The following is an 18,210-nucleotide window of genomic DNA, read 5'->3' on the forward strand; positions in this document are numbered from 1 at the left end:
TCCACTCCCCTCTCGACAACACATCACCTGCCAAATCCATCTTGTCTCACTTTTCCCAATTTCATTTCTTTCTCCTCTTTCTGCCACCCTTCATACAAGGAATATCACAAATATCGGACCAACACCCACAATATTACATGCGAATTTAAGGAAAATACTATGTGTATCTACTCTTATTTTCTACTCCAATTTTTACTCCTGCATTGAGGTATTAGAACTTACATAAAAAAAATTAATTTATCAGTACTCGCCATATTAAAAAGTAAAATTTAAGAGTACATGTAGCAGAACTTACTCTTCACCTAATACTTGAGTTAACATTTTAAACTTTAAACTCTTCCTAATTTAAATTTCTTTTAGTTGAGTCAATATTTTGATAAATTTTTTATTTTTATAATAAAAGAAGGGTTTATCGGCATAAATTAGATCGGAGTCTAAGAGTCTGTTACGTTAAAATTAACAGAGCATGGTATATAGAAATAATACATCATCAAGCTCGGTAGAGGGACTGCACACAATTGAGTAGGAAGTGTCTAGTAATTAAGAATGATAAGTACAAGATGATCTTACAGATCGAGTGAACTATTTATACTATGCATGGAATCGGCCTATCCTATGTCCCAACTAGTTATACCTAGAGGTAGTGCACGTTGACTAAATGACCGACCGAGTAGGTATAGCAGCCTATCAAGGTCGAAGAGCCCATGTTAATTGATTTGGCTTCTTTTTCTTTTTTTTTTTTTTTAATAACGAACCTATACATAATAAACTTGTCAAACTATGTAATTAAATAATATTGAGTATAATTCTTTTATTTTTAACCCTTTTTTCAAAAAAATAAAATAGTTATATTCACCCAATTGATAACATAGTTGATGCCATACCATCCGTAAAATGTTGGTAACTTTGTGTGAATTTAATATTTGAGTAATTTATTTAAACATAAATGAGGTCAAAATTATGGTTTAAAGAAATAACTTGTATAAAATTTGAAACTTTTTTAAAGTGTGAAAGTTATATATATTATTATGCTTTTGTGTTTCAGTATTTTTTTTTTTTACTCTAAGATAATTCCTAACATTTTGGAATATATGGTCTAAATAGAAAAGTAAGAAAATCATATATATATATATATATATATATATATATATATATATATATATATATATATATATATATATATATAGGTCATTAAAGAGTATTATACTTATAAGCTAAGATAACAAAGTTTAATTTGTACCACATTATTAAATAATTAATTATATAAGTAAAGAGTGCTATACTCGTCAGATAATAAAGTTTAATTATGCCTATAAATAATGAGTATTATATTCATAAGGTAAGAAAGTTTGTTTGTACCACGTTAAACAAGTATATGTATAGATTAAAGAAAATATCACAGTTGTCAAGTAATAAAGTTTGTACCACATTAATCGAGTATACATATACACATATAGTATTATACTCGTCAGATAACAAAGTTCGCACCGGACCACATGGATAATATATATATTATACAAGTATAAATAAATACACCCTTCTGCTACTACCACTGGGTTCCCTACAAAGAGTGAAGCTTTATACAATTATACATACACCTCTGAAGAAGCTTGGGCATTGACTAAAGCTTGGTAGTGGCATGAACATCCCATATAAAAGATCAAAACTTTGGTGAAAAGAGTATATATATTGTGTGCAAGATTTAGGGTTTCTTGAATTGCTTCAAAATCTTTGGTTTTTATAGGAGGAAATTAAATGGGGAGAGGTAGGGTTGAACTGAAGCGGATCGAGAACAAGATTAGCAGGCAAGTCACCTTCTCCAAGAGGCGGTCTGGGCTGTTGAAGAAAGCTCATGAGATCTCTGTGCTGTGTGATGCTGACGTGGCTTTGATTGTCTTCTCCACCCAAGGGAAGCTGTTTGAGTACTCCACTGATTCCAGGTAGAATACTGCTAAAAGTTTTGTATTTTGGGTTTCATACTTTCATTCAATTTTATTGAGGTGTTTAAGCAGATAATTAAATACCATTTTTAGCTTGCCATAATCATGGATTATAAGCCCTTTTAGTTTAATTATAATCTCCACCAGTCTGACAGTCTCTCCCATTACACAACACATAATTGCTGGTTTTTTAAGGTTAGTTAGTTCTCTTTTGAGGTTTGATGGGCACATGATGAGGGAAACCACATTATTATCATTACCTGAAAGTGTGTTCTGGGTAAATCTCGCCTTATTTCTGAAGGTCACATTTTCTTGTTTTGTAAGATGTTTGATCTCATGCTAGCTAGCTACTACAACACATAAAAACTTGGTTTTTTTTTTTCTTGGTTCTTAGCAGTGGCTGGTATGATTGTTTGCAGAAAATTAGCAGTTGTATAGGGAACATAAAACTTTTGTTTTTGCATGTAATGACAACAACATTTGATGTAGGTAGGTATCATCAAATTAGAGGCCGGATCATATATCCTAGAGCCTTGTGTCTATGGATTGCCTTTTACCATTAATATTCATGTGTGTCTCTTTTTCAGTCTGCAGTTACTATTCCTAGTACTATGTTGGAGAAAGTTTAGTCTGCAACATAATTAAGGGATCTGTTGTGTAAGTATTACATAATGTAATCATGCATCTAAGGTTCTGTGAATGCTTTATGCAAATCTCTTTTTCTTTGTGAAAATTGAAAGAAAACTCTAGAGAGAACACAGTACATATATACATACAAACATGTTTTGGATGACGATGAAACCCGCAATTATTACTACATACCAAGTGTGTACACGAGATAAAACCCGCATTTTGACTCTAGCCAGCAAAGGAAAATAAAACCTTGTTTTATAATTATATACAATTGCTCTTCAACAATGGAGGTTACATATATATTCCTTAGACTTCCCTGCACTCTTTTTGTGCCTTTCTTCTTCATTCAATTCACCCATGCTTTTGCAGTAGGTGGCAGTAGCACAAAGATTATACTGCTAAAGTATTCAAAATGCCCATTTTTATACTTTAGTTGGGTAATGATGTAACCAAGCAATCACTCATATATATATATATGTGTGTGTGTGTGTACACACACACACACAATCATATATACTCATAGTGATATCATGCTTTGCCACCAAAGCATGTTAAGGTATTGTATATGGTGAAGAATATTATTGATACAAATCAGAACCTTCAAACAAACCCAGAATTTGTTCATTTATTCCCCTTTGTTTTATACTGTGATAATGCAAGCTAAAACATAGGGCAAGTATAGATACCCAGCTAGTCTATATAATATATATATATATATATATATAAACTATAAAGCTCCTTTATTTGTCAGGAATACAGTCATTTGTTATTTTGCAATCATGCTTTCTAATGTTTGTCATACTTAGGTGCATGCTAATGTCATGTTTCTATTTTGGTCTTTTTAATGCATGATTAATAACATGTATAAAGTTTGGACTCCAATGGTGTGACATACCAACATTCAGTTTATTAACTTTGAATCTCGTTAAACATGAATATTCAATACAATTAAAATAGATTCTTTTTTTAAGAGCAGAAGTGATCGATTGATTCATTTAAAGTGAACATTTAGTTTAATCAATGAAAGTATTTTTAAAATCATCCGTCATATATAGTTTATCATTGAAGTGAATAATTTCATCGTTCGTACACGAACCATCATTGAGATAGGCCACATTTAGTGCAACAACAGCAGAAATTTTTGCCTAAATTAAAGCTAGTTCAATATGGTTGGTGAAGTGTTGAAGAATTCTAATTAACTTCCTTTGTGTTTCCAGCATGGAAAACATTCTGGAAAGGTACGAGAGATACTCCTATGCAGAGCAAAGATTGACAACAAACGACTCCGAACAACAGGCAGCCTTTCTACATCCTTGGTCTTTAGCTTTATGTCTATTAATCCTAAGACCTCCCTTGAAATCTTTGAATAAGTCTTCTGCGAGACTGTTTCACTGTGAGACGTATATAAAAAAAATATTACTACAATTTAACTAAAATGTATTACACGTTTTATGGTTTTACACCTGACTTACTTTTGATCTTTTTTTTATTACAAAGTTCTCAAGATTTTTCAAATGGGTTGAAGATATTGGAATCATTTAAGATTATCTTAAGATGTCTTCTCATTTTGTTCACTTCTTGGAACTGTGCAGCAAAACTGGTCTTGTCAATACCCTAAACTCGTTTCAAGAATTGAACTTCTGCAAAGGAGTACGAGGTATATATACCAGACTGGCTTCATGGTGGCAAGAAAATTAAAGCCTGTCGTGTGATGATTCTTTGTTAGATCAGAACTGGTTTATATATATATAGACAGTGATGGTTGAATCCTCCATAAAATATATATGCAGGAATTTTCTGGGAGATGATCTGGAACCCCTCAGTTTAAGAGAGCTTCAGAGTTTAGAGCAACAGCTAGACACAGGTCTAAAGCGAATAAGAACAAGAAAGGCAAGTATCGTCTTGGTTAGACTACACACTTATATATTATATTATATTATATTATGCTCGACAAGTACAAACACCGATAAATTACACATCATTTATGTTCTTATTGCCACTGGTTAATGTATGTGCAGAACCAGCTTATGCATGAGTCAATATCTGAGCTTCAGAAAAAGGTACTGTATATTTGTTGCTTCTTCTTTTATGAGCTCAAACTAACATTAATTCATGTCTATTACAACTGCAAATGATTTTTCGAAAAGTTGAATTGTATTGATTTATGGCAGGAGAGAGCATTGCAGGTACAAAACAATATCTTGGCAAAGCAGGTAGAGCAACAGAAATTAGTCCAAAACTCAGCATCCACCTCCATGCCACCCCACCCTCTGGTTTCACCTTTACCACTTCCCAACCTAACCATTGGGTACTCTCTCTCTCTCTCTCTCTCTCTTTATGCATACTCTAAGTAATGCCCACCAGCACAGATAGCTCAATTGGCTACTAAGTGATAGATTCTGAGTAATGACACATTATCGAACACTGACAGTCACAGTGTGGGAGTTATACGTGGGCAGGCTTGTGGGCACCAGACATGAGTCCTCCCACATAATGGGCTATTGAGTTACTTCAATTTACACCTTTTCAGGCCGGGTGTGGAGGACTTATAGGCGATGAAATTTCGTCTTTTGTGGGCAAGTAATGACCACCAGCAAAAGACAGATACTCCGAATAAAATAATAAACGCATACCTTTATACTTTTAATTGAGGTGAAATACAATCAAGATTATGATGCAATGAGATTTAGTAGCAGGATGAAGGCCTGCATGCCAAGGGATGTTAAATCTGCAATTGTTTTCTAACTTTCTTTGATAACAATGGTGTTAGCATCTAACCATATTGCAATTTCACAGCAGCATAGCTAGGGCAACAGAAGCTGCTAAAAATTCAGAGAATAGAGGTCAAGCTCCCCCTTGTTCTACCTCCCTCGTGCCGCCATGGATGCTTCGCCATCCCAACAACAACGACTGAAAACCCGCCAGCCAATCTGCCTTACATTTTAGAACGGAAGTCCTATGAAACAACAACGTTGTACTTCTTCTTTCTTAACCATCTCTCAACCACCGAGCTATATAGAAGATCTTTTCTTGTAAGAGCTATATCCCACCATTCCCTTCCTGGAACTCCAAGCTTGTATGAGACATTTGTACACGAAATATAATGTAGCCCCCCTTTTAAACACGAGCTCGTATCCAAATAATATCATCTTGTTAACAAAATCTGGGCATACTAACAAAAAAATGATGGATTAGATAGAAATAACAATTGTTATCGAATGCCATGGCAGGTAAAATGTAAAATACATTTTTTTTTTTTTTTAAAAAAAAAAAAAAAACATGCATCTGTCACCCAATGCCCAAATTCATTAGCCCTGTTTGGGAGGATATAAATTTATAACTCCTTGCAACTTTCATTATATTCTACATACAGCAACTACAACTGGTTTAAGATATTTCTCAATATTTTTTTTTCTATTTGGAAAAGTTCTCTACAGACTCAACTTCTCTTAAACCTCTTATTTATGCAGTGAATGTCTTTAATGGATGCCAAGTCAAAATTCACTCTTTTCTCCTTCTATATTCTCCCAACTTTCCCCCAGCTTAAAATTCTCTTAGGAGACTCAATATGAAATAATGACCAAATCAAGAAATGAAAACTTTTTTGAAGCTCAAAAAACAAGCAATGAATAAAACCTCTCCAAACAAGCATGTAAATTACAAGCAATTAGTTAAGAATCTCCAATAGCATAAAAATGAGAACTTTTGAATCCCAATAATTGAATTATCAATGGGCAACTTTAGGTTAAGTTAGAGAAATCATAAAGCAATAATATATCCCAAAAAAAAATGAAAACTGGAGGAAATGAAGGGTCGAACCCTAGGTAAACAGACACCAGTTAGAGGCGACGGCAACAATATGTTCGCCGCCACAAGCAATGGCCGGCCACCGGGAATTCCTTCCGGCATCCCCATAGCTCCGGCGGTAGTTGCCTCGGGAAACGCAAGCTCCTCTCTCAGTCTCTTGACCCTTCCGACCGGTTTGATCCGACTGGTTAACCCTTCACGTAAATTACGCTCCTGGTCGGATCACGGATGACTCACATATCAATATACATTTCTTTTATTTTATTTTTAAATAAAAGAATAAAATATAGAAAATTCAATATTTTAAGATTAACAATTATATTTTAAAATTAAAATAATAAAGATATTTATATATTAATTCCCATATATATCCCTTGATATAAGGGACGCTCAAACTCAGAACCTCCCACATGAATCATAAGAATTCAACTTAATACCATTGGACCACAAAGTCCCTTGACATATTATTCTAAACAACTAATAAATAAATAAAGGTATTGCACTTATGCTCTTAGAAATACAATTACCTTAAAACTCTCACCCGTTGAGCCAAACTTGGATTTTTATTATTAATCAATGAAATGATGTGAGAAATGCAACTACCTTACAACACCAACGAATTCCGGGATAACTCGGTTTCGATTCCCACAAGTGACGATTCCCTTTGGGCCAGCTCCCGTGTCTCCCGAAACGACGGTTTTGATTCCTACAAGTGACGATTCCCTGCGAACGGAAATTAATCGGATGGACCTGAACCGTTAAACGAATCGAGAAAGACCCGGACCACCTCGTGATTTATACTAAAAAAAAAAAACAAAACAAAACAAAACCTTAGAAGACCAACTAGTAAGCTGAAACAGAGTCAGGTGAGATAGTATCCCAATACATAGCAGTAGTTTGATCAAAAGTTGTAGATGCTAAAGTATGAGCTATTAAATTACCTGATCTAGGAATGAATTCGATAGAACAGTAATCAAAATAAGTAATAAAAGATTTCAACTATCTATGACATAGCCAATGTACGAACGAACTGGTCCAATGGTGGAAGACAAGTAGTGGTGAAGAGTTAGGCAATCCATGTAGAGCTAAATAGACCGTTCCCCAGGATTTCTGAGCCATGACAAGGCTTCCTTGCACGCGTAAGCCTCAGCCATTAATGGCGAAAAGCAATCGGGAAGGGTAATGTTGAACGCTGCAAGGTATCCTCCGTTCTCGTCTCGAAGTATCGCCCCAACGGATGCCTTGTTCGTCGCAGGATGGTAAGCTACGTCGAAGTGGCATGCTCGAAACAAGAGTGGCGGGCATGGCCGGTAGCGACAGGTAGAGTTGCGGCAGGCTCGGCCGTACTTAAAACCGGGAGAGCTGGCTGCTGACTGTTGCTGTGGTGGACATGTCGCCATGCATGGAGCGCAGTAATTGCCATCGTGACTAGCTTTCACAGAGTCGGTAGATAAGCATCCCAAACTGCACCATTTCTCGCCCTCCAAATATAATAAAGGAAAAGGATCGCAGCTGTGAACATAATTCCATTAGTGTCTATAATATTCATAACTTCACCAAACCAAGAATGAAAATTATTTGCCACAATATTGGAGATTGAAAGGTGGGATTCATGCCATATGGAGCTTACAAAAACACACAAAACCAATGAATGCATAGTATCCTCATGAGTAGTACCACACATAGTACAAGTAGGCTCAATTCCCACCCTCCTTATATTCAAGTTGGTGATAGTGGCCAAGATATCACTTAATGTTCTCCATAAAAATGTCTTTCATAGAAATACACACTATCTTCAAATCTCAAGAAATACAATTACCTTAGAATAACAATTACTTCAGTCAAACTTGGGTTCATATTATTACTCAATGACGTGTGGATACAATTTATCCGACATTGACTACTGATGAAAATTTGTGGTGTACTTAAAGTTCTGATACACTTCCACAAGTATAATGTATTAAGTATCTCTACATTTAATTTCTCAGAGCATATAAAGATAGAATCATACTATACACTATTAAATTTACCACTCACAAACAGGAGAGTTACGATCCATGAGTAACAATAGTAACAATAGTAGGAGCACTGAGTAAAAGTAATACATACCAACACATAAACTAGTTCATCTCAAATATGGGCTACTTTCCAATATCTGAAAAGTGCTAATTTTAATGTCTCTGTCAAAGTAAGATAAAGCTGGGTGCACAAAGGGGCAAAATCTTTACTCTACCCCACACCCCAAACTCAGAACACACTTAAAATGACAAGAAAGAGGAATGCAATCTCTTCCCAGAAAAGATGACTGAAACTCTCCACTCCATTAAAAATTACAAGGAAAAAACACAATGATCGAAGAAAATGTGCTCAAATAGAGTTACACTGAACAATTATTTTTATGTATGTACTGTGCTTGCCCACAAGCCGCCATTTTCCTGTTTTGATATTCACAGCGACTTCCCGTCGTTTTTTGTTCCTAGTTATTGTCCTTGCTGCCTTCGTCCACGACCGAATGCTTTTGAGCAAAAAGATCAAGTCGTCTCATCGAATGCCATCAGCTATAAAAAGCAAACACAAAAAAGCTTTGGTAAGAATATAGTCATTACTGCTACCGGTTTTCCATCACGATTCAATTGCTTTAACACACTAATCACATGATAAACAAGTAACCTAAAACAATTAGTTGTCAGTACGTACTAGGTGAAATTACCAGAAAGAACATGGCTTTTCATTTTCACATATGCCACGTACAAGGAGAAAAACGTGGATGATGTTTGGTAATCAATCATAGAAGTAGAAATATAGGTCTGTAAGATGTGGCTTGCAGTTGCACATATCTAGTTTATCTTACCATCAAATATAATATAAAAAAACAGCAGCTTTCACGTAAATATAGCAAATTACCTTGCCACAAACTGGGCAGTTATCACTTCTCTCCATCCACTCGTATATGCAGCCAAGGTGGAAATGATGAGAGCATTTTGTCATTATTTTTGGGTTTTCTTCGGTATATTCTGCGAAGAAAAGATGATTCCATTTGTGAGAACAGCTGAACAAGGACCCCCAAAAATTCCTTCTTCAACTGAAACTCAACTGTAAATATTGCAGTGACATAAACTCAAATATAAACCTGATGAAAGACTTACAAACTGACAGTACAATAAGACGAAAAAGTTTCTTTCTTTCTGGAAACTCTTAGCAGAAAATGTGAAGGGAGCGACTGTACTTACCTTCAAGACACGTTGGGCAAACGTCTTCATCTTCCGAAGAAGAATAAATATGAGGAAACCCAGAAGTAGTTTTAGCTGCTGACAGCTTCAATGAAGATTTAGAATTGTACTCTTTCGATTCTTCTTCACAAGACTTGTCCCATTTGTTTCCTGTACTCAAAGATTCTGAATCGTCATCAGTATCACTTCTCCGTAAAGGTTCAGTCTCCTCGTGTGAGTGACTCGATCCTTTTTCCCTTCTCGAGACTAATCCGTCTCTCTGTAACCGGAAATATCTAGGGTCAGCATCATAAGGTAGTGGCCTTGGAGGAGAACGGTATATGTCAGATAGAGAGGTATCGAGAGATGCAGTAGAACTCAACGACGTTGTCCCTTGAGTTGATGACGGGATGGCATGTTGCTCTCCTCTACGAAAAAACGATGAATACTGCAATTGCAGCAAGATCAAATTTTCAGTCAATATAACAAAGAAATTTCAGTTTCTATAACAACATATCCCGTCCTAGTGGATTAGTAGAGAGACGCCCCCTCACGTGTTCGGTGGGTTCCAAGCAAATGACCTTTGGTCTGACTCTGATACCAAATTGAAGCATGTGCTCCATCTCAACTAAAAGCCTAAGCTAATAGTTGAGTTACACATTAATGGTTATATGCTCAACACAGATTGCATAACAACGGTGAATTGGTGATAGCTCATTTTATAAAGAACTGTGAAGACTCTATAAGATCATGGAATCAAATTAATGTTAAACAAAATTTCACATTAACCTATTCTGCTTCAGACTAAACTATAGTTATCTCTTAGCTTTATACTACGGAGTATCAAATAAAACACATTAAACTCTAATCTACAAAATGGTTTAATCATATGATGCTTGAATAGTTAAATACTCGAATGGAAGGTAAAACGTAATCAATCTTCCATACCACGTGCAAGAAGTTCTGAACGAAACACCGCAGGCATATACAGTTTCTATATATCGAGCTGTTTGGGCTAGCAAAATTGTCGAACTCATCTTGCAAACAGCAACAAACAGCGCCCATGATACTGTATATAATAATCAACCTCAATCCCTTAGATCACTTATTTTTCCAGTATCATTGACAATCACGAGTGACCAGACGCCAAGACGGTGTTACTTTAAGAGGTGTGTGAATAGAAATCAGTGATAACTAAAGTCTAAAGGAAACCGAGAGAGGACCCTAAGCTCGCAGAAGCAGTGGCAATGCGAACCAGCACCCTCTCTCTGTCGATAACATCTGCAAAAGCTCTTTCTTCTTGGGGTCTCAAGGAAGTAATGTACTCTATCACCTGCAAATTTAAAGAATTATGCTATCAGAAACAAAATGCACCCAAAATTGAAGAGTTCTACTGTAACAACATACAAAAATATGAAGAAAACATTCATGAATTGGTAACAGAACAGTCCGGAGCATAATCATATTATGAATACAGAGCAAAATGCTAAAGACTGAATGAAGTAAGGAATTTCTGATAATTCGACTGTTTGAAGGAAATAGATTCTTTAATCTTTAGAGATCAAAACTAAAACCGATCAAACAAACAAATCATCAGATAATCATAAGTCATGACAAGCATACAAAAACATCCGAGATTATCCAGATAAGTCAATACCCAGAAGGAAAACAACAAGAAAAATCAAAACTTTACCCAGAAAACCTGCTCCAACAATTAAATTGAGAAAACCCATACCGGATAACAAGATTAATCACTGATTAACACTCGTAAGAGAGCAAAATCAAACTACAATTATGCGCAATTACGAAAAAAAATAAGAAAAAGAGTACCAGCTTGAGTAATTGGAGGGAAAGAGAAGTAGATAGGACACTAATTCCGTTGGTTGGGAAAGACAAAGACCTAGAAATCGGAGGTCCGATGATTCTAGTCTAGTTTCATATGGAATTATTTCGTAATATTATATGTGGGCCAAAGCTCAAAAGTCTATTTTGCTTTACGCGCAATCGCGCATGAATTACAATTTTATTTTTGTATTAATCAATTATTATTCATTTTTAAATATAATACTCCCAAAAAAAAACTAATTAATTCCATTTTTGCATGTCGGGTATCATTAAATATTGCTTCGTACAATTGAACCGGGAATAATTATGCTTAGATGTCCCTTTGATCCTTCATTTGTTTTTAGTTTATTCCATATGTTGACATAATTACTTTTAAATTTGCTCATATGCAATAGCTACCAATTCACAATAAGAGAGATAAATTATATACTAAAAAAATTAAAAATTTTGTGCGGCGAATATTGCCAAATGACAACAAAAATTATTGTTGCAAGCGTTCAACACACTTTGACAATTAAAAAAAAAATTACGTTCTTTTCACATCTTTTACAAGTCACATCCTTATAAAGACAATATTAACCTTATAATACAAAATCATGCTCTGATCTATTCACTCAATTACTCATTTTGAGACTACAAATTTTTATTTATTTTATTTTTTTTTTTTTTTTTAAAAACATGGTAGCACCAACTCTTTCCCACATACCTCAACTCATATTTTCTCTCAAGGTCTTCTTGATAAAAAAGAGTAAGACTCTATACACAGTGGCAGAGGTACATGGGGTTGTGGGGGGTCTTGGCCCCTCCCACCCTAACCTAAAACTTTTAATAAATATTTAAATATATATTATTATATATTAAGAATAAAAATGCTCTTTTCACCTCCCTCAAATCATTTACAAAATTTTAGTATGTATTTATTAAATATAAGCCTAAACATAAATTGAAGTTCAAATTCACCAAATAAAAAAAATAAATCAAATAATTAATTAATTAGTTAGTTATTATGTACTTTTATTTTTTTTTTACACTTTTAAGATGCATATTTGTTAATTTAATATTACTTTTGAAATTGAAAAAAAAAAAACTAATATTAATATTGGTTTTTTAATTCGTAATTTTGAGTTTCGTCCTCATTCTTCAAATTTTGGTAATTAGTAAAACGAATATCAATTAATTATGTAGAAAAAATGCTGCTAACAAAATAATTGACAACTTTTATTTGATGGGAGTGACAAGCTAAGCAAGACTGTTATTGTATATATTTTGTGTTATGAAAATTATAAAGTATAAACTAACATTAATGTCAATTATTATATAATTAAAGTATCATTATAAATTATTATCGATAATATAGAATATAATAAATAGTATATATAATAATATCATGTATGACCGATACTTTTGTTAAATTGTATTGTAGATTTTTTCTATAATCCTGACTCCTCTTACATGAACTTTCTGACTCCGTCCCGTCTATACACCATCTCAAACCCGTCCTTGCAAAAAAAGTTGTCATTGTCAATGCAACTATTTTTATTCCAGACATTCTTCACCTAAAGATCCCATTGTCCCTCTCTCTCTCTCTCTCTCTCTCTCTCTCTCTCGTCTATATTTTTTGAAAAAATAAAATATTATCATGATCAATGAATTAAATTGGAATGAAATAGAACCTTCTTTTTTCTTCAACATAAATTAAAATAATTAGTTTTCTAACAAAGCTTGTTTAGAATAATTAAATAAAAAACCCATTAGTAAATTAATAAAATAAAATTTATTCTTTAAAAAAAGCTATCCATATTTATTTTAATTTATCGTATTATGCATTTTCTTAATTTCTTAATTTTTTTAAATGATAAGAAAAATTTGTAATCACTATTTAATGGTGTGTAATAGATAAATTTTATGAGTTAATTTTATTTCTGGTCATATATTTATAGGTGACAGTCAACTTTAAGTCATTTTTTATTAGAATATCCACTTTTGGTCCTAGTATTATTGTGGCATGACCATTTTTTGTTATTTATCAATAAAACATTTTAAATATCGTTAAATACAAGAACATTTTGGTCTTCAATTATTTATGTTTTCAAAAAATAAATATAAAAAATATAACGGTTCAAGGTTCAACCTACTTTGTATGAAAAAAAGATTAAAATGTCTTTATGTTTAACGATATTTCAACAATTTTGTTGATAAAGGACTAAAAATGATCATGACACAATAATACTAGGACCAAATAAAGATGTTCTAATAAAAAATAAAAATAAATAAATAAAAAACTAAAAGTGAACTGTCATCTATAAGTCTAGGACAAAAAATGAAATTAACTCTAAATTTTTTTCATATATAATAATTTTAAATTAAAAAAAAAAAAAAAAAAAAAAAAGTATACTAGGAATTGAAGGTATTGTGCGAGGACTCCATCAGGATGGTGTTATTGTGACTTTTCTTAATTAATTCATAGTTTGGAACGTCATTTTGTTATCTTATAAGTAGTAGGTAGCGGTACAACGTTTACTTGGTTTTCGCACAATATATTAATTATTCATGCAGTTGTGAATACGGTTCTACTTTCATTGTTTAATAATAATAATAATAAAGTGTTAATATTTTATTAGTTAATAATGAAATAATGGTTCATATTATTATTATGTTTAAGAAAAATATTTCAGACGATTCTTTTGCAAATAACCTTTATATATATGCAAGCTAAGTTCAATTATAATAACATGACACATATATCTATTATGTTCATCTGTACATCACAGTGTGAATATTATATTTTTGTAAATATTTTATATTTAATTTATAAAATGTTAATATGTTATTATCAAGCAAGCTTACCAGCTCAAATACTCAATAATGTTGTCTATTTTATTATCAATAACCCCTTCTTTGATTTGCAATCTGTTGATCACTTTTTTTTTTTTTTAAATGCTCAAGTTTGGGCAATCACGAATATGATGAACAAGTCCACTAGAGTAGGCACAACCTTCATAATTGCGTGGTGAACATGGTGAAGGCCGAGACAACGGTAGACGGAAGGAATATATACAAAAAGAATTATAAGAAAATTAGGACTAGAAGTCATGACTCAATATATATATATATATATATATATATATATATATATATATATATATATATATATATATATAATGGTTTTGATCACACGGGGACCACTTGTATTCAGCGTTATTCAGGGGCTCCGGGTCATCGGGCTAATTTGGTGTTTCAGAATGGTTTTGGTACTAAAACCTCATCAAATTCTCATACTTGGGTTCCAGACACTGGAGGCACAAATCATGCAACTCCAGACATATCTGCCCTTTCTACCTCGGAGAAGTACACGGGTAATGACACTTTACGTGTCGGTGATGGAATGAGCTTGTCTATTAGTCGTGTTGGTCATTCTACTTTTGATACTCCTTCTAGGTTTTTTACGATGTCTGATATATTGCATGTTCCTGGTCTGTCTACCTCTTTATTATCTGTTCAACGTTTTGCTACATATAACAATGTGTTCTTTGAGTTTCATCCTTCTTTTTTTCTTGTGAAAGATATCACCACCAAGGAAATCCTCCCACGGGGCATTAGTTCGGGTGGCCTATACGCTATGCCTGTTCCAAATTCGTCTCCTTCCGCGTCACTCTCCGCTCGTGCCTCCGCTTCGATTTGGCGTGATCGTTTGGGTCATCCTCATCAGCGTGTTCTTACTCAAAATCTTCAGTCTTGTTTGGTTAGTGGCTCTAGTCGTACTTTTCGTTGTAATTCCAGTTTATGTTCAACGTGTCAATTGGGAAAATCTGTACGTTTCTCTTTATCACCTGTTGAGTCTAACAGTTCCGATGTTCTTGATTTGATATACACTGATATTTGGGGACCAGCTCCCTTGCTATCATCTAATGGTTATCGTTATTTTGTCATCTTTGTTGATGATTATTCTCGTTACACATGGTATTTTCATATGAAGCAGAAATATGATCTTTATGTTATATTTTATCAATTTCGTGCTTTAGTTGAGCATTCATTTAATCGTAAAATCAATTCCATTCAATTTGATATAGTATTAATTAGGACTCTTTGTATATGAGTGACATTATGACTCTCAGTCTTAGTCTTCCTATAATTCCTCTTGTATATATTCCCTCAGTATGTACAGTTGTTCGTTATTACATTCATTCAATACAATTCTATCATTTCTCATCGTGTATATCAACTATTCTACTAAGCCCTTGCTTTTTAAAATTTCATATATATGAAAACAAATTTCACATGTAATAATTTAGAGTCTATTAAAATTTTATTGAGTGTTCAAACCTTCAATATATCTTTTGATTAGTTCATTTTAACAATATTCTTTAGGGAAAATGATGTATTTGTTACTAACATTAAAAAGTTAGAGCTGATGATATTTTATTTCTACAAAATATTGTTAAAATGAACTAATCTTTAGAGGGATGTGGTTAAATGGTTATTACGTACATGCCCATTTACTAATTACCAACTAATTTTAAGTAAGATATGACAACTAGATAGCTAAAGAACTACGTGTTTGATTTACAACAGTCACGGGATAGTGTGACCTCTGGAAAATCAGCATAGTACAGCGCTGAGATTCATTAGTTGAAAATGAAAAAGAAAAAATAAATAAGAGAGAGTGGAGAGAGAAATAGTTACTTTTATAAATATTACTCTGTAAAAAAAATAAAAATCAAAGTTTATAATATTTACACTTTTTAACCTTGTTTTCAACTATATATTAAAATTGTTAGATCTACTAGATAGACAATTCAAATTTGTGATTTGTCCATATTAATTAGGGAAAAAAAAAGATTTTCTTATGAACCAAAATCTATATACACAACAAGATCGAACTCTGATGGTGGGGTATTGATTCTTTGGATTGTAATAAATAAAAAAAGTGTAGAATAAATACTATTTTGTAATAGAGTCATAATAATAAAAAAATAAAAAAAAAAAAAAACCACTAAGAATCTCCTATAAAAAATGTGAAATGATCACAACCACTTAAGAAATAAAAGGTTTTAATTAATAAAAAAAAAAATACATTAAAGATTTAAAGAGCGTACAGAACATAGAAAGGTAACTCTCATCACCTGTCCAAAAACTTAATTAAAAGATGCAAATTTATTACTTGACCAATTAGGCGAGGCACAACATAGTGCATTACCCATCATATCATATCCCATACATAAAACCAGCTTTATGGAACTTGTCAACCGTAAGATCATCAATCCGGCGGATCGTCTCCGGCGTGAGAAAGTTTGCATAGTCCCCAACTTCACCCTTCCTAAAAAACAAATTATTAGGCAATCCAAGCCAGGTGAACATGTCGCCGGACTTGTTCACCGCCGCGTTGCTCAGCTCTCCAAAGCTGCACCGCCGCACAATCTCCTCCACCGCCTCCTCCCCCACCGGACACCCTAAAAACTCCGCCAACCTCTTCACGTGCGTGTTGGGATCCCCCTTCAGCTCCTCGTACGTCACGAAGAACACTTTCTTGGGATTCTCCATGCTCTCCTTTCTGTACCCCAACACGTGCTCGTAGTACGGCCCGTAAGGGACAACGCCCTTGCAGAACTGGTCCGCCGCTTCCTCCACCGTCCACGGCGCTTCCTCGAACTTCTCCGACTTCTTCACGTAATGGAACAGCGAAACCACCGTGTCCTTCGGGTTCCTCGTCACGTACACCACCTTACAGTCCGAGGAGTTTAAGTTGCCCGACAAAACCTGGTACGGTATGTGCGTGTTAAAGATTCTGGTACCCCCGGTTTCGTTTTCCGGCTGGTTGGTCGCGAAAACCAGTAACTCCAGCGAGGGGACGAGCAAATGGGGGTGGTTGTCGTTCAAGGAGTCGAGGGAAGAAGAATGGGTGATGGAATAGAGGAGGGATTTCAGCCATGTCGTGCCGGTTTTAGGGAACGAAGCCAGGATGACATCACGCGACTGAGGTTTAAAGTTCTCGACCACTTTCAAGGTTCGTCTGAGGTTGTCGGAGCCCGGGAACCAGAAGCCATTGAAATGGGCATGCTGCGATGGCTGCCACCAGAAAGGGACTGGCGGAGAAGAAAGAGAAGAAGAAATGTTGGCAGAATGCTGATGAGAGAACTCCATGAGAATTCAGTAGTGGTTAAGCTTAAGCAATTGACAAACCAATTGTTATATAAAGCTTTGAAAATACTGTCATCTTAAAATAATGTTGTGTCACCTTTAATTTGAAATTCTACTTCATATCATATTAGTCTCAATGTATAAAATTTTAGTGTACTATATATAATTAAGAAAAATAAAGATCCAACCAAAAGAATATAATGATGCGGTAAAAGGTCCATACCAATACTTAATCTCATAATATATGTATATATTACATGTAGCGTATATCTTTTGTTATCTGTCTATGATCTGCATCACCAAATACCAATAAATTAAATGAGGCAACGAGAAAGTTGCATTAGGCAGCGTTTTGATTTAAATTAAATGCTAATATAATGCAACTGATGGATACACAGACATATGTGTGTGCGCGTTTATATATCTTTATCTTTATATTATTATTATTATTATATATATATATATATATATATATATATATATATATATATATAAAGCAGAATCTGTGAGAGGTCGCACCCACACTGCCGCTGGTGAGAGTGGTCATTCTTGCAAAGTTTCACCTCTGTGATCAGTTGAGCTGCTCAGGGTAAGTAGAATGCATTAATTGTGTGGGTAGATGTATTTATACATATTTT

The 18,210-nt window shown here is 34.0% G+C and overlaps 3 protein-coding genes and 1 long non-coding RNA gene across 6 annotated transcripts; 1 reads left to right on the forward strand and 3 right to left on the reverse strand.

The window, feature by feature from the left end:
* Nucleotides 1-1,568: 1,568 nt before the first annotated feature.
* Nucleotides 1,569-5,697, forward strand: LOC109180549 (truncated transcription factor CAULIFLOWER A-like). Of its 2 annotated transcripts, none has more exons than XM_019330183.1 (7): nt 1,569-1,940; nt 3,791-3,869; nt 4,166-4,230; nt 4,364-4,463; nt 4,592-4,633; nt 4,745-4,881; nt 5,370-5,697. In XM_019330183.1, exons 1-7 carry the CDS (start codon nt 1,756-1,758, stop codon nt 5,485-5,487), a joined length of 726 nt encoding a protein of 241 aa, XP_019185728.1. In that variant the 5' UTR covers nt 1,569-1,755; the 3' UTR covers nt 5,488-5,697. The 2 variants fall into 2 exon arrangements, with proteins under 2 accessions (XP_019185728.1, XP_019185729.1); XM_019330184.1 differs by having other exon boundaries at nt 5,373-5,697.
* LOC109180551 lies at nt 5,188-6,611 on the reverse strand. The gene is made up of 2 exons (XR_002054086.1): nt 6,393-6,611; nt 5,188-5,745 (listed from the first exon to the last, which is right to left on the reverse strand). It is a non-coding gene; the product is annotated as an uncharacterized LOC109180551 (long non-coding RNA).
* Nucleotides 6,612-8,473: 1,862 nt separating this feature from the next.
* Nucleotides 8,474-11,575, reverse strand: LOC109180550 (E3 ubiquitin-protein ligase At3g02290-like). 2 transcript variants are annotated; one of them, XR_002054085.1, is made up of 6 exons: nt 11,420-11,575; nt 10,538-10,922; nt 9,611-10,037; nt 9,285-9,394; nt 8,702-8,938; nt 8,474-8,667 (listed from the first exon to the last, which is right to left on the reverse strand). XR_002054085.1 is itself a non-coding variant. In XM_019330185.1 (5 exons), the coding sequence occupies exons 2-5, from the start codon at nt 10,652-10,654 to the stop codon at nt 8,912-8,914; spliced, it is 681 nt and encodes a 226-aa protein (XP_019185730.1). In that variant the 5' UTR covers nt 10,655-10,922; nt 11,420-11,575; the 3' UTR covers nt 8,683-8,911. The 2 variants fall into 2 exon arrangements, 1 of the variants encoding a protein (XP_019185730.1); XM_019330185.1 differs by lacking the exon at nt 8,474-8,667 and having other exon boundaries at nt 8,683-8,938.
* Nucleotides 11,576-16,639: 5,064 nt separating this feature from the next.
* On the reverse strand, nt 16,640-17,575 carry LOC109180233 (cytosolic sulfotransferase 5-like). Its single transcript, XM_019329720.1, has one exon. The coding sequence runs from the start codon at nt 17,573-17,575 to the stop codon at nt 16,640-16,642; it is 936 nt and encodes a 311-aa protein (XP_019185265.1).
* Between the last annotated feature and the right edge of the window lie 635 nt (nt 17,576-18,210).

The sequence above is a fragment of the Ipomoea nil genome, unplaced genomic scaffold, assembly GCF_001879475.1.
Source record: "Ipomoea nil cultivar Tokyo-kokei standard unplaced genomic scaffold, Asagao_1.1 scaffold1026, whole genome shotgun sequence".
NCBI classification, from domain to species: Eukaryota; Viridiplantae; Streptophyta; class Magnoliopsida; order Solanales; family Convolvulaceae; genus Ipomoea; species Ipomoea nil.